The sequence below is a fragment of the Rana temporaria genome, chromosome 3, assembly GCF_905171775.1.
Source record: "Rana temporaria chromosome 3, aRanTem1.1, whole genome shotgun sequence".
In the NCBI taxonomy this organism is placed as follows: Eukaryota; Metazoa; Chordata; class Amphibia; order Anura; family Ranidae; genus Rana; species Rana temporaria.
This window is the reverse complement of record NC_053491.1, coordinates 377,830,671-377,843,600: the sequence shown is the minus strand read 5'-3', so window position 1 is coordinate 377,843,600 and position 12,930 is coordinate 377,830,671. Positions and strand designations below refer to the sequence as shown.

At 41.8% G+C, this 12,930-nt stretch overlaps 1 protein-coding gene across 1 annotated transcript in view; it reads left to right on the top strand.

Moving 5' to 3' along the window:
- The window catches only part of LOC120932840 (aldo-keto reductase family 1 member C23-like protein), a 36,862-nt gene that overhangs the window by 21,602 nt on the left and 2,330 nt on the right, over positions 1-12,930 (top strand). Inside the window, exons 6-8 of the mRNA XM_040345618.1 lie at positions 1,191-1,313; positions 5,134-5,249; positions 8,814-8,979. Coding sequence (XP_040201552.1) covers positions 1,191-1,313; positions 5,134-5,249; positions 8,814-8,979 — 405 coding nt within the window. The remainder of the gene's footprint in view (positions 1-1,190; positions 1,314-5,133; positions 5,250-8,813; positions 8,980-12,930) is intronic.

Below are 12,930 nucleotides of genomic sequence, written 5' to 3'. Positions count from 1 at the left end.
TACCCTCAGCTTCTTTAGCAAGGCAGTGGTCGTCTTGGAGGTGTGTTTTTTTTTTTTTATCATAATTGAAATACTTCCCTGCAGTCCAGTCTCTGAAGGGAGGGGATCATGCTCTGCTTCAGTATGTCACAGTAAATGTTGGCATTTATGGTTTGTTTCCCCCAATGAACTGTCGCTCCCCAGTGGTGCAGCACTCATGCAGCCCCAGGCCATAACACTCCCACCACCATGTTTGACTGTAGGCAAGACACACTTGTCTTTGTACTCCTCACCTGGTTGCCGCCACACACGCTTAACACCATCTGAACCAAATACGTTTATCTTGGACTCATCAGACCACGTGACATGGTTCCAGTAATCCATGTCCTTAGTCTGCTTGGCTTTCTTGTTCATCAACTTTAGAAGAGGCTTCCTTCTGGGTAGACAGTCATGCAGACCAATTTGATGCAGTGCGCGGTGTATGGTCTGAGCACTGACAGGCTGACCTCCCCACCCCTTCAACCTCTGCAGCACTGCTGGCAGCACTCATACGTCTATTTCCCAAAGACAACCTCTGCATATGATGCTGAGCATGTGCATTCAACTTTTTTGGTCGACCATGGCAAGGCCTATTCTGAGTGGAACCTGTCCTGTTCAACAGCTGTATGGTCTTGGCCACCATGCTGCAGCTCAGTTTCAGGGTCTTGGCAACCTTCTTAGAGCCTAGGCCATCTTTATGTAGAGCAAGAATTTTTTTTTCAGATCCTCAGAGAGTTCTTTGCCATGAGGTGCCATGTTGAACTTCCAGTGACCAGTATGAGAGAGTGAGAGCGATAACACCAAATTTAATACCTGCTCCCCATTCACACTTGAGAGGTTGTAACACTAACAAGTCACATGACACCGGGGAGAGAAAATTGCTAATTGGGCCCAATTGGGACATTTTCACTTAGGGGTGTACTCACTTTTGTTGCCAGCAGTTTAGACATTAATGGCTATGAAGTTAGTTATTTTAAGGGGAAAGTAAATGTACACTGTTATACAAGCTGTACACTCACTACTTTACATTGTAGCAAAGTGTCATTTCTTCAGTGTTGCCACATGAAAAGATATAACTTTTGTGAGATACTGTATATGTGTGTATATATATATATATATATATATATATATATATATATATGATTAAAGCTTTTGACTGTCTTTTGGCCTAGGCGATGGAGCAATGTAAAGATGCCAGATTAGTCAAATCCATCGGAGTGTCCAATTTTAACCGCCAACAGTTGGAGCTGATCCTGAATAAACCAAACCTGAAATACAAGCCGGTCTGCAATCAGGTAGATGTGTAGATTTATATTTTATTGATTCCAGACACCAGTTTTTGGAATTACCATATTGCGGTTCCCGGTACCCAGCCGCTTTTAGCATCTGGATATCATATGTTCGCTATGTGATTGAATGATCACAATGTAAACACAACTGTTATGAATGGGTTGCTGTGTTTAGTATTGTGACTCTGTGCTTAGTTTATTGTGATGCTATGATTTGCCCATTCACGGCACCCTGTACCATGTGATAGCTGTGGGCCAATCACAGCACACAATAGTAATCACAGCTGGTATGAATGTAACCCAGTTACAGTGATCATGACAGTAACAGCAATACAAATATATATATATATAAAAAAAATGTCTGATCAACCCCTTAGAATAGTACAGTGTGACTATGGCAACACTGAACTACTCTAATGAAAGCATGTAAAAAAAATATATATATAAAAAAAAAATATGTATTTATTTATTTTAATATACTGTCATCAGCCAGTATCTCTGATCACCTCCACAACAGTCATATAATAAGTCCACAAGTCATATAATGATGTTGTTTAGCCAGTATCCCTCATCACCTCCACAACAGTCATATAATGATGCTGTTCTGCACTGTTAATAGTATGTAAAAAAAAGTTGTGAAAAAAATAAAATTGTATTTTATTTCTTCATGTTGCAAAAAATTGTGACAAAAAAAAATGCCTCTCACTAAGCAAATTAAGGGCCGCAAGAAATGATTGGTTGATAAATTTTCAAATACAGTACATACTGTATACCAATACATTTTGGCCAAATTCATGAAGAAATTCAATTTTGTTGGATATGTTTTATAACAGTAAGTAGAAAATATAGATTTATTTTTGTTTTTGTTTTTTAAATTGGTCTTTTTTTGTTTATATAGCAAAAAAAATAAAAATTTAATTTGTGTTGCATGGCTGAACAGCAAAAAAACGGCCTGGTCATGAAAGAGTAAAACCTTCGGAGGTCAAGTAGTTAAGTACTTAAAAAAATAGTGTTGCTTGGCAGCTAAGTTCCAGCTGTCTAATGCCGTGTACACACGATCATTTTTCGGCATGAAAAAAAACGTAGTTTTTAAAAACGTCATTTAAAATGATCTTCTGAAAAACAACAAAAAAAAATTAGAACATGCTGCATTTTTTAACGTCGTTTTAAACAATGACGTTTTTCGGGTAGTAAAAAATTATCGTGTGTGGGCTAAAACGACGTTTTAAACCCGCGCATGCTCAGAAACAAGTTATGAGACGGGAGCGCTCGTTCTGGTAAAACTACCGTTCATAATGGAGTAAGCACATTCATCACGCTGTAACAGACAGAAAAGCGTGAATCGTCTTTTACTAACAAGGAATCAGCTAAAGCAGCCCAAAGGCGAAAATAACTTCCCCTTTAGAGTGCCGTCGTACGTGTTGTACGTCACCGTGCTTTGTTCATCATTTTTTAAAAACTATGGCGTGTGGGCAACATCGTTTTTAATGATGAAGTTGGAAAAACTTTTTTGGACATGCTGAAAAACAAAGTTTTTTTTTTCATGCCGAAAAATGATTGTGTGTACGCGGCATAATAGTTCTTTGGTAATTACAAAAATGTACACTATGATTTGTACTTACATTTTTAAATAACAATCTACTAAAATTAAAAAAAGAATTGTGTTGCGCTGTCAGGAAAACTTCTAATTCAACATATAGGGTATAATTCAATATATAGATTACAGTGGGGATCGAAAGTTTGGGCACCCCAGGTAAAAATTTGTATTAGTGTGCATAACGAAGCCAAGGAAAGATGGAAAAATCTCCATAAGGCATTAAATTACAGATTAGACATCTTATAATATGTCAAAAAAAGTTAGATTTTATTTCCATCATTTACACTTTCAAAATTACAGAAAACAAAAAAATGGCGTCTGCAAATGTTTGGGCACCCTGCAGAATTTATAGCATGCACTGCCCCCTTTGCAAAGCTGAGACCTGCCAGTGTCATGGATTGTTCTTAATCATCGTCTGGGAAGACCAGGTGATGTCAATCTCAAAGGTTTTAAATGCCCAGACTCATCTGACCTTGCCCCAACAATCAGCACCATGGGTTCTTCTAAGCAGTTGTCTAGAAAACTGAAAATGAAAATAGTTGACGCTCACAAACCTGGAGAAGGCTATAAGAAGATAGCAAAGCGTTTTCAGATGTCAAAATCCTCTGTTCGGAATGTAATTAAGAAATGGCAGTCATCAGGAACCGTGGAAGTTAAAGCAAGATCTGGAAGACCAAGAAAAATATCAGACAGAACTGCTCGCAGGATTGTAAGAAAAGCAATTCAAAACCCACGTTTGACTGCACGATCCCTCCAGAAAGATCTGGCAGACACTGGAGTTGTGGTACACTATTCCACTATAAAGAGATACTTGTACAAATATGGTCTTCATGGAAGAGTCATCAGAAGAAAACCTTTTCTACGTCCTCACCACAAAAATCAGCGTTTGAACTTTGCAAATGAACATATAGACAAGCCTGATGCATTTTGGAAACAAGTTCTGTGGACCAATGAGGTTAAAATAGAGCTTTTTGGCTGGAATGAGCAAAGGTACGTTTGGAGAATAAAGGGCACAGAATTTAATGAAAAGAACCTCTGTCCAACTGTTAAGCATGGGGGTGGATCAATCATGCTTTGGGGTTGTTTTGCAGCCAGTGGCACAGGGAACATTTCACGAGTAGAAGGAAAAATAGATTCAATACAATTTCAGCAAATTTTGGATGGTAACTTGATGCCATCTGTGAAAAATCTGAAGTTAAAGAGAGGATGGCTTCTACAAATGGATAATGATCCTAAACACACCTCAAAATCCACGGGGGATTACATCAAGAGGCGTAAACTGAAGGTTTTGCCATGGCCTTCACAATCTCCTGACCTCAACATAATTGAAAATCTATGGATAGACCTTAAAAGAGCAGTGCGTGACAGACAGCCCAGAAATCTCAAATAACTGGAAGACTTTTGTAAGGAAGAATGGGCAAAGATACCTCCAACAAGAATTGAAAGACTCTTGGCTGGCTACAAAAAGCGTTTACAAGCTGTGATACTTGCCAAAGGGGGCAGTACAAGATATTAACTCTGCAGGGTGCCCAAACTTTTTCAGATGCCATTTTTTTGTTTTCTGTAATTTTGAAAGTGTAAATGATGGAAATAAAATAAAAAAACTTTTTTTGACATATAAGAATGTCTAATCTGTAATTTGATGCCTTTTGGAGATTTTTCCATCTTTCCTTGGCTTTGTTATGCACATTAATACAAATTTTTACCTGGGGTGCCCAAACTTTCGATCTAACAAACAAATCCAAAGATAATAAAGTCCTATAAATGAAAAATCAAAGTCCACCAAAAGTGTGCAAAATCTTCATGCAGCTGCTGTTCACCAACACCCAAGTTATTATTGTGCCGCTTACCAAAGGTCTAAATCAGCATTTAAACTCTCACACACTGCAAAGAAAATCCTCACAGGGGTCTTAACCATTCCCTACGCTATCCCTCCCAAACTACATACATTTTTATGTGGATTTCCTTATAATATGAGCACTGACATTAGAAAAAAAAGGAAATAAAACAAAATCACAACTGATGGGGACCCAGACAGCAAAAAAACCTGAATGAGTTTCACCTTCGCCAAAATTGAAAAGAACATTGTCGGCTGAAGTTCCAGTTTAGCCCTCTGGATGGATCTACTTTCTGACATTTTGATGTTCCCAAAGTGAAACCTACAAACTAAAATTATGCATTGTGTTTTTATTAGGAATGAAGTTAATATATCAAACTTTTTACTGACAGGTGGAATGTCACCCATACTTTAATCAGCATGGGATGCTGGAGTTTTGTAAATCGAACAATATTGTTCTTGTGGCCTATGGGGTACTAGGATCACCCACTGGGACTGGAGCTTCTTGGTAAGATCAGTTACTAGAGTTTTTGGTTAAAAGGTAACTATGCTTTGTAAGGGAGGCTTTAACAGTCCCATAGTGATTCCAAACTGTCTCCGTTTTTGACCCTTCGTGTTATTTGCTGTAAAAAACTGCCAAAGGTACTTGATGTTTTTTTTAATATCTCCCTAATGCTGCTATTCCTTCTTAGCGATTGTAAACAATCATCTTGTAAAAAGAACCCATTCAGTTTAAAATAGGAATTAAAAGCAAAAAATTTGTGTATTCCTTTATCGATACCCTTCTTTTCACCCTTTTTAATAAGTGATCACATTCCCTCTGTTCTCAGCTGCATAAGAGCTTGGGGAGGAGAAACAGCATTACACTTATCTTCCTATTGAGGCCATGGAGGGGGGTGTTCTAGGACAGGTCCGATCATTGGAGGAGAGCAGGCTGAGTTCCCAGCATAGCTAAAGAACGGTGTGTTTTCCTTAGTGTGGTCAGTTATTGATGGGAAAGCAGAGGGTATGGCAGGGACATCAGGCATTTCAAACAAAGGAAGCAATACAAAGAGAACAGGATACTTTTTCACACAAGTACAGTGGGTATAGAAAGAATCACCCTCCCCCCTTTAAAATAATCACAGGTTGTTGCTTTGCAGCCTGAAATGAAGACAAACACATTTTTTGTTTTATCCAGCTGTATTTATTAGTGCAACTTATAACATCCAAAAATGTAAAAAAAAAGGATCACCCACTTTCTCCACACTAAAGTGAAGTCGCGCTGATCGGCACCCTCCCCCCTCCGGTGTCACATTTGACACCTTTCAGGGGGAGGGGGGTGCAGATACCTGTCTAAAGACAGGTATTTGCACCCACTTCCGGCCCGGCATTCACGGGCAAAAGACGGGCATTGCGTCACATCCCGTCGCCCCCCCCCCCCGTTGTGTGCTGGGAACACTCGGCTCCCAGCACACAGCGGGAGCCAATCGGCGGGTGCAGCGCGACTAGGGAACCGGGCAGTGAAGCCGGAGCGCTTCACTTCCTGGTTCCCTCAGCGTGGATGGAGGGGGGAGCAGCAGGGTGATGAGCGATCGCTCGTGCTCTGCTGCGGACGCCGCTGGACTCCAGGACAGGTAAGTGTCCTAATATTAAAAGTCAGCAGCTGCAGTATTTGTAGCTGCTGGCTTTTAATATTTTTTTTTGAGCGAACATCCGCTTTAAGTCTGTATTTTATTGACCCACCTTTTGCTTTAATTACAGCCTTTAGTCTGTTGGGATGTGTCTCTACTAACTTTGCACATCTAGATTTTGCAATATTTGCCCACTCTTCTTTCCAGAACTGCTCAAGTTCAGTTAAATTTGATGGTGATCATTTGTGGACTGCAGTCTTCAAACCATTCCACACATTTTCAATGGGGTTTAAGTCTGGACTCTGACTAGGCCATGCAAGGACATTCACCTTTTTCTCCTTCACTAATGTGTGGTCATTTTTGCTGTGTGCTTTCGGTCATTGTATTTTTGGAAGTTAAAGCGGAGGTCCACACAAAAGGTGAACCTCCGCTTTTCGGAACCCTCCCCTCCTCTGGTGTCACATTTGGCACCTTTCAGAGGGGAAGGGGGTGCAGATACCTGTGTAATACAGGTATTTGCACCCACTTACGGGAATAGACTCCCACGGGAGTCACACCCCTTTGCGTCACCCGCCGCTGTCTTCTGGGAAACACACTGGTCCCAGGAGACAGCGGGGACCAGTGAGGGCCAGTAGGGAACCTGGCAGTGAAGCCACAGAGAGAGACGAGCGATTGCTCGGCCACGGCTGACGACATCGCAGGAGCACTAGACAGGTAAGTGTCCATTTATTAAACGTCAGCAGTTGCAGTATTTGTAGCTGCTGGCTTTTAAAAAAGAAAATTTGGATGGACCTCCGCTTTAAACCTTCTTCCCTTTGACAACTTTCTGGCAAAGGGCAGCAGATTTTCCTCAATAATTTGATGGTATTTTGCCCCATCTATTCTTCCTTCTATCCTGACAAGTGCTCCAGTCACTTCTACAGAAAAACGCCCCCATAACAGGATATTACCACCTCCATGCTTTACTGTAGGAATGGTGTTATTTGGATGGTGAGCTGTATTGGATTTCTGCCAGACATATCGTTTGGTGTTAAGGGCCAAATAATTAAATTTTAGTCTCATCTGACCACCTTAGACACACCTTGAAGAATCTGAGGTCACATGGAAAAGGGTGTTATGGTCAGATGAGACTAAAATTTTATTATTTGGTGTCAACACCCAACTTTAATATCGTTAAAGAAAAACTATACTATTGGTGTTACATGGCATTTCTTCCAGTAGCAAAAATACTTTGGAGGTCCATGGTAATTTTGTCATTTGCCAGAGTATTTTTCAGAACACAATCAGCTTACTTAAAACATACAATGAAAACATTGTATCAACAAAGTAGCAATATCAAACTTGGCCCCTATAAAACTCCAGTAAGGGCTAGTTTACACTTGCTTCAAAACATGACTTTGTACAAATTTTGTTAAAGCTCTCTGAACGCTAGTCAAAGCTAAATAAAATGGTTAGCTTACAGTCCTGTTTACACTTTGCTTTTGCTTGGTGCTTTGATGAGGCTTCGGTGGGGCTTTGGTGTGGTTTCAGTGGGGCTTCAAGCAAGCTTTGTCATAGAATTCTATGGAGGCTTTGAAGATGGTTTGAAGCACCACTGAAGCTACATGGGGTGTACTTTTTTAAGCGAAGCAAAGCAAAGCAAACCATTTCATTTAGTGATAGGAGCTTTGACTGGCATTCAGAGAACTTTAACAAAGCCTGTCTGAAGCCTTTAAGCCCTGTGTAAATGAGCCCTAAGACCCCTTTCACACGGGAAATCTGATAAGGACCCTCCAGTCTCTTCTATGGAGCTGCTGATGTCAGCGGACACATGTCTGCTGACACCTGCCACCATTCAATCTGATCCTGTCTGCCAAAAACAGAAGAATGGGGGACCTATTCCCCATCCATCTAGCAGATCAGATGGCAATGGACAGGCAAGATGGGCTGTGTCCGACATGTAGATGCGAGCGGGCTGTGTCCGTGTTTGGACATAGCGGGTGAGATGTCATCACGGGGTCTCTTTTCTGCTTAATGCAATGCAGGTAGACCATGGCTGGTGGGAGGGGCTGATGAAAGCATTGGGATGGCTCTTGGTAGGAGATCAAAATTCTGTTGGGAGGATGTCAGTTTAGAGGAGTGGGAGTTCCAAGGCAAATGGAATTTGTATACAGACCACCCTAGAAAATATCTATATAAAATGCTTCCATGATTGAAAAACACTGAAATACAATAAATAAAATAGGTGGGCCAGGGACATTCTCCAGCCAGGTAATGAGGCTCTACCTGACTTGCTTCAGCTTCTAACGCACAATGTGGGGGTGAGTATAGTGTGACTGCTTCTAACTTCAGCCTTTTCTGATCCCAGCTTCCTGTTTTTTTATCCAGCTCACTGGAAAACTTAAAAAACTGTAAGAAAGAGGCATAATATTTTAACTAGTGAAATGTTCATAGACAGTGAGTATGTGATTTCTATGTAGGTTGGATCCAGACTGCCCAAATCTACTGGAAGATTCTGCCCTAGTTTCAATCGGTGAGAAATACCAAAAGAGCTCAGCACAGGTGTCTATCCGATACCTCATTCAGAGGGGATGCGTTGCTATCGTCAAGAGCTTTAACCCTGAGCGTATGAAGCAGAATCTCCAGGTAATGCCACCAATGGAAATTCACCTCTTTTTTGCTTTTTTATTTGTATGTATAGTGTTTTTCTTTAATCTTTTATTACCTGTCAGTTAGTGAAAAAAATAAAAATAAAAAATGACCAAGACTAACAAACCAAAAAATAGTTTCCAGGATTTGGCTGCCAAATGACCGGGCCACTTTTTGCGATTCGGCACTGCGTCACTTTGACTGACAATTGCGCGGTCGTGCGACGTGGCTTCCAAACAAAATTGATGTCCTTTTTTCCCCACAAATAGAGATTTATTTTGGTGATATTTGATCACCTCTGCATTTTAAATTGTTTGCGTTATAAACAAGAATAGAGCGATCATTTTGAAAAAAGAGCTATATTTTGAACTTTTTGCTATAATTAATATCCCATTTTTTAAAAAAAAAGCAATTTTTTTCCTCAGTTTAGGCCGAAATGTATTCTTCTACATATTTTTGGTAAAAAAAAATCGCAATAAGCGTTTATTGAGTGGTTTGCGCAAAAGTTATAGCGTCTGAAAAATAGGGGATCTTTTTTTTTTTTTACTAGTAATGGCAGCGATCGTCAGTTTTTATCGTGACTGCGACATTATGGTGGACACATCAGACACTTTTGATGCTATTTTGGGACCATTCACATTTACACAGCGATCAGTGCTATAAAATGCACTGATTACTATATAAATGTGACTGGCAGGGAAGGGGTTAACCACTAGGGGTCTAGGAAGGGGTTAAGTGTGTCCTAGGGAGTGACTCTAACTGTGTGGGGGCGGGGCTTACTGTGACACGACAGACACTTATCACTGCTTCCGATGAGAAGGAGCAGACAATCAGTGTCCTGTCACTAGGCAGAACAGGAAGATGCTTTGTTTACACTGGCCTCTCCCCATTCTGCCGCTCCAGCATCAAGTCCGCAGGTCCTGCGGGAACGGTCACGGAGCTCGCGGCAGGGGCGCACATGTGGCACCGGCGGCGACGTGCACGCATCCGCACGCCGCGAAATTCAAAGTAACATAAATATGCTTTACTTTGTGCAGCCGCTCCATTCTGCCAAGCGGTGCGGCGCCGCAAAGTCAACGGGATTTTGAAAGGAGTTCCTGCACTACTTTTGCCGACTTTGGGGGCGATTTGAAAGGCATCTGTGCACAGATGTCCTTCAAAACGAAATGTGGGGTTTGAAATCGTGCGATTTCAGCTGAACTCGCGCAATTTCAAACCTTGTTCAGTGTGAACGAGGGCTAATTGATACCTCTTACAGTGTCATAGTATTAATGGGGGAGGGGTGTTCATCCCTTGTTTGACTCATTTACTGTAGCTGTGTGCATGTGTTCTGAATAAATCTGGGCATCAGGAAATCTAATTGTTTTGTCTTTGTAGCATAAAACTAAAGAAACCAATTGCAATTTTTAAAATACACTGTCACTTTGTCCATTCAGACATTCCCTCTTTAGGCCCGGGTTCACACATATGAGAATGGGATGCGGGTCCGCATTGAAGAAGGGTTCTGTGCGTAATTTGGTTCGGATCAGGTGCGAAATTCAGGCAAGAATTTGCACCTGATTCGCACCTGAATTGGTGAACAGGGACGCACAGGACCCCATGCTGCTGCTGCAGCTTATGTGAGCAGAGCCTAAAGCACTATCTGCTGGCTGAACATGGTAAATATGAAAAAAATCATATCCAAGTTTTTATATTGGCATGCTTACAATAAAATACAAAAAAAATCTGAATATTATAAATTGAAAAAAAAAAAACGATACATTCCACTTAAAATAAAAGCTTTGAGGGTGCCATTGCTGAACTCTCTCTACATTAAGGCTGGGTTCACACCAATGCGAAGCCGGTTCACATGTCTCTGGGGCGGCTGCGGAGCGCACTGCGTCTTCCCATCCGTTTCAGGGCCAAATTCAGGCAAAGATTCTGCCCTGATTCATCCCTGAAACAGAGAGCAGGGACGGACAGCGTTGCTGTGTGATCTGCGGCCGGTTTAGGTGTGAACCTGAGCCTAAAGGTACCAGAAACTGCAACAGTAGCTTTTTGCAGTGGAATCACAGCTCTTTAATGGGGCATGTCATTACACACTACTGGCGCAGTGTACCAAGTTAATATTTTTTGCACCTAAAGCATCTGAAAAATGAATTGAAGCAGTGGTGGCTGGTGCTAAAAAAAAATTGGGGGGGGGGGGGGATGGGGCGCAAATAAACTGAAAAGAATTTGAAAAAAAACATCGCTGCCACTGTGCCATCAAACGCTGTCACTGTGTCATCAAACGCTGTCACTGTGCCATCAAACGCTGCCACTGTGCCCACCAAACGCTGCCACTGTGCCATCAAATGCTGCCAGTGTGCCATGTTCCAAATGCTGCCAGTGTGCCCAATGCTGCCATTGTGCCAGTGTGCCCAATGCTGCCAGTGTACCCAATGCTGCCAGTGTCTCTCAAGTGTTGCCACAGTGCCCCAAACGTTGACCTGCGTCTTCCTGGCCCTTACCTTGTCTTGGGTCGGCAGCGGGTGACGGCGGGAGGAGGCGAGCGGCGAGCCGTGTCCTCCATTTCTTCCCCGCTCCTCCTCTTGTCCTTCTAAGCCTGCCACTTCAGCCAATCAGGTGACCGGTAACCAGACCCGGTGAACCTGATTGGCTGAGAGGCAGGTCAGTGTTAGGGAAACGATTCCCTAACACAGCACTGTTTAACCAGGGAACGCACAGCCTGTGCACACTCTGGTTAACCATTTGGAAGCCGATTAGAGCCCACAAGCTCTAATCAGGAAGCCTATTAGAGCCTCTCACTCTAATCAGTCACTTCCAAAACACACCCACCGCTGTTATTCAGATGGCCGGTGCTCAACAGGGGGGCGGTCACCTTAATAGTGTCCGACAACGGCGACAATACATGAATCTATGTATTGTTGATTGATGGGTGCAGGAGAGAGTGGGCAGCACTCCTGCACCCACTATGGACGCACCGCCACTGAATTACAGTATCAGTATTGTGATCCATTTTCAAATGCATTGCGTGCAGTGTCCGGAAAAATATAGCTGCATTAACTTGAATGGAAAAGGCAAAAATGCAAGTTAGTTCACAAGAAATTCAGCAGAAAGGAGTTTTACCCAGTTTATCACGGCACCACATGTACAACTGAATAGTGTTTCATTAAACCAGGGTTTTTATTCTATACAGTAAAACCTTGGTTTGCGAGCATAATTTGTTCCAGAAACATGCTTTTAAATCAAAGCACTTGTATATCAAAGCATTTTTTTTACAAAGTATAAAAGAGAAGAGAGGCACCTCTAAGTGTAGCAATAAGTTGCTAAATGTTCATTAAATGTAACCATATTGCTACACTTAGAGGCTCCTCTCTTCTTTTTTATACTCAGTTGTGACATGACGCTACTCTTATATCAAGGCATCGCTTGTAAATCAAGGCGAAATGTATTAAAACATTTTGCTTGTCTTGCAAAACGCTCTCAAACCAAGTTACTCTCAAACCAAGGTTTTACTGTATACGTTTAAAAGCAACATTGTGTACAGAACTTATAAAAACATTGGAAGGTGCTAAGTTCTTTTTTTAAGGTAAGTATATTCCTCCTTACAATTTTCTATACAGGACAAATTATATTGCACTTCTGAGGCTGTAAGGGGTACTTACAGCCTCAAAAGGTAATTGTATGTGTAAGGGTAGGTGGGTGGGGTGGTAGTCACGACCTCCATGTTCCTCTCCATGTTGGGCACCAAGTGTGTGTCACATGAGAGGCCTAACCCGGGGTGGGTTCTTCTGGGCTACGTTAGGCACTTTGTACAGGGTCACCACACTACACATGGGGTACACCTGGGTTTACACGAGCCACGCTCATGACCCAGACAGGTGTTTAAACATGAATGATCTCCTCTAGTAAACTCTCTTGATGTAATAAGCATCACCATAGTTGCTTGTGTATTTAGAAAGGACA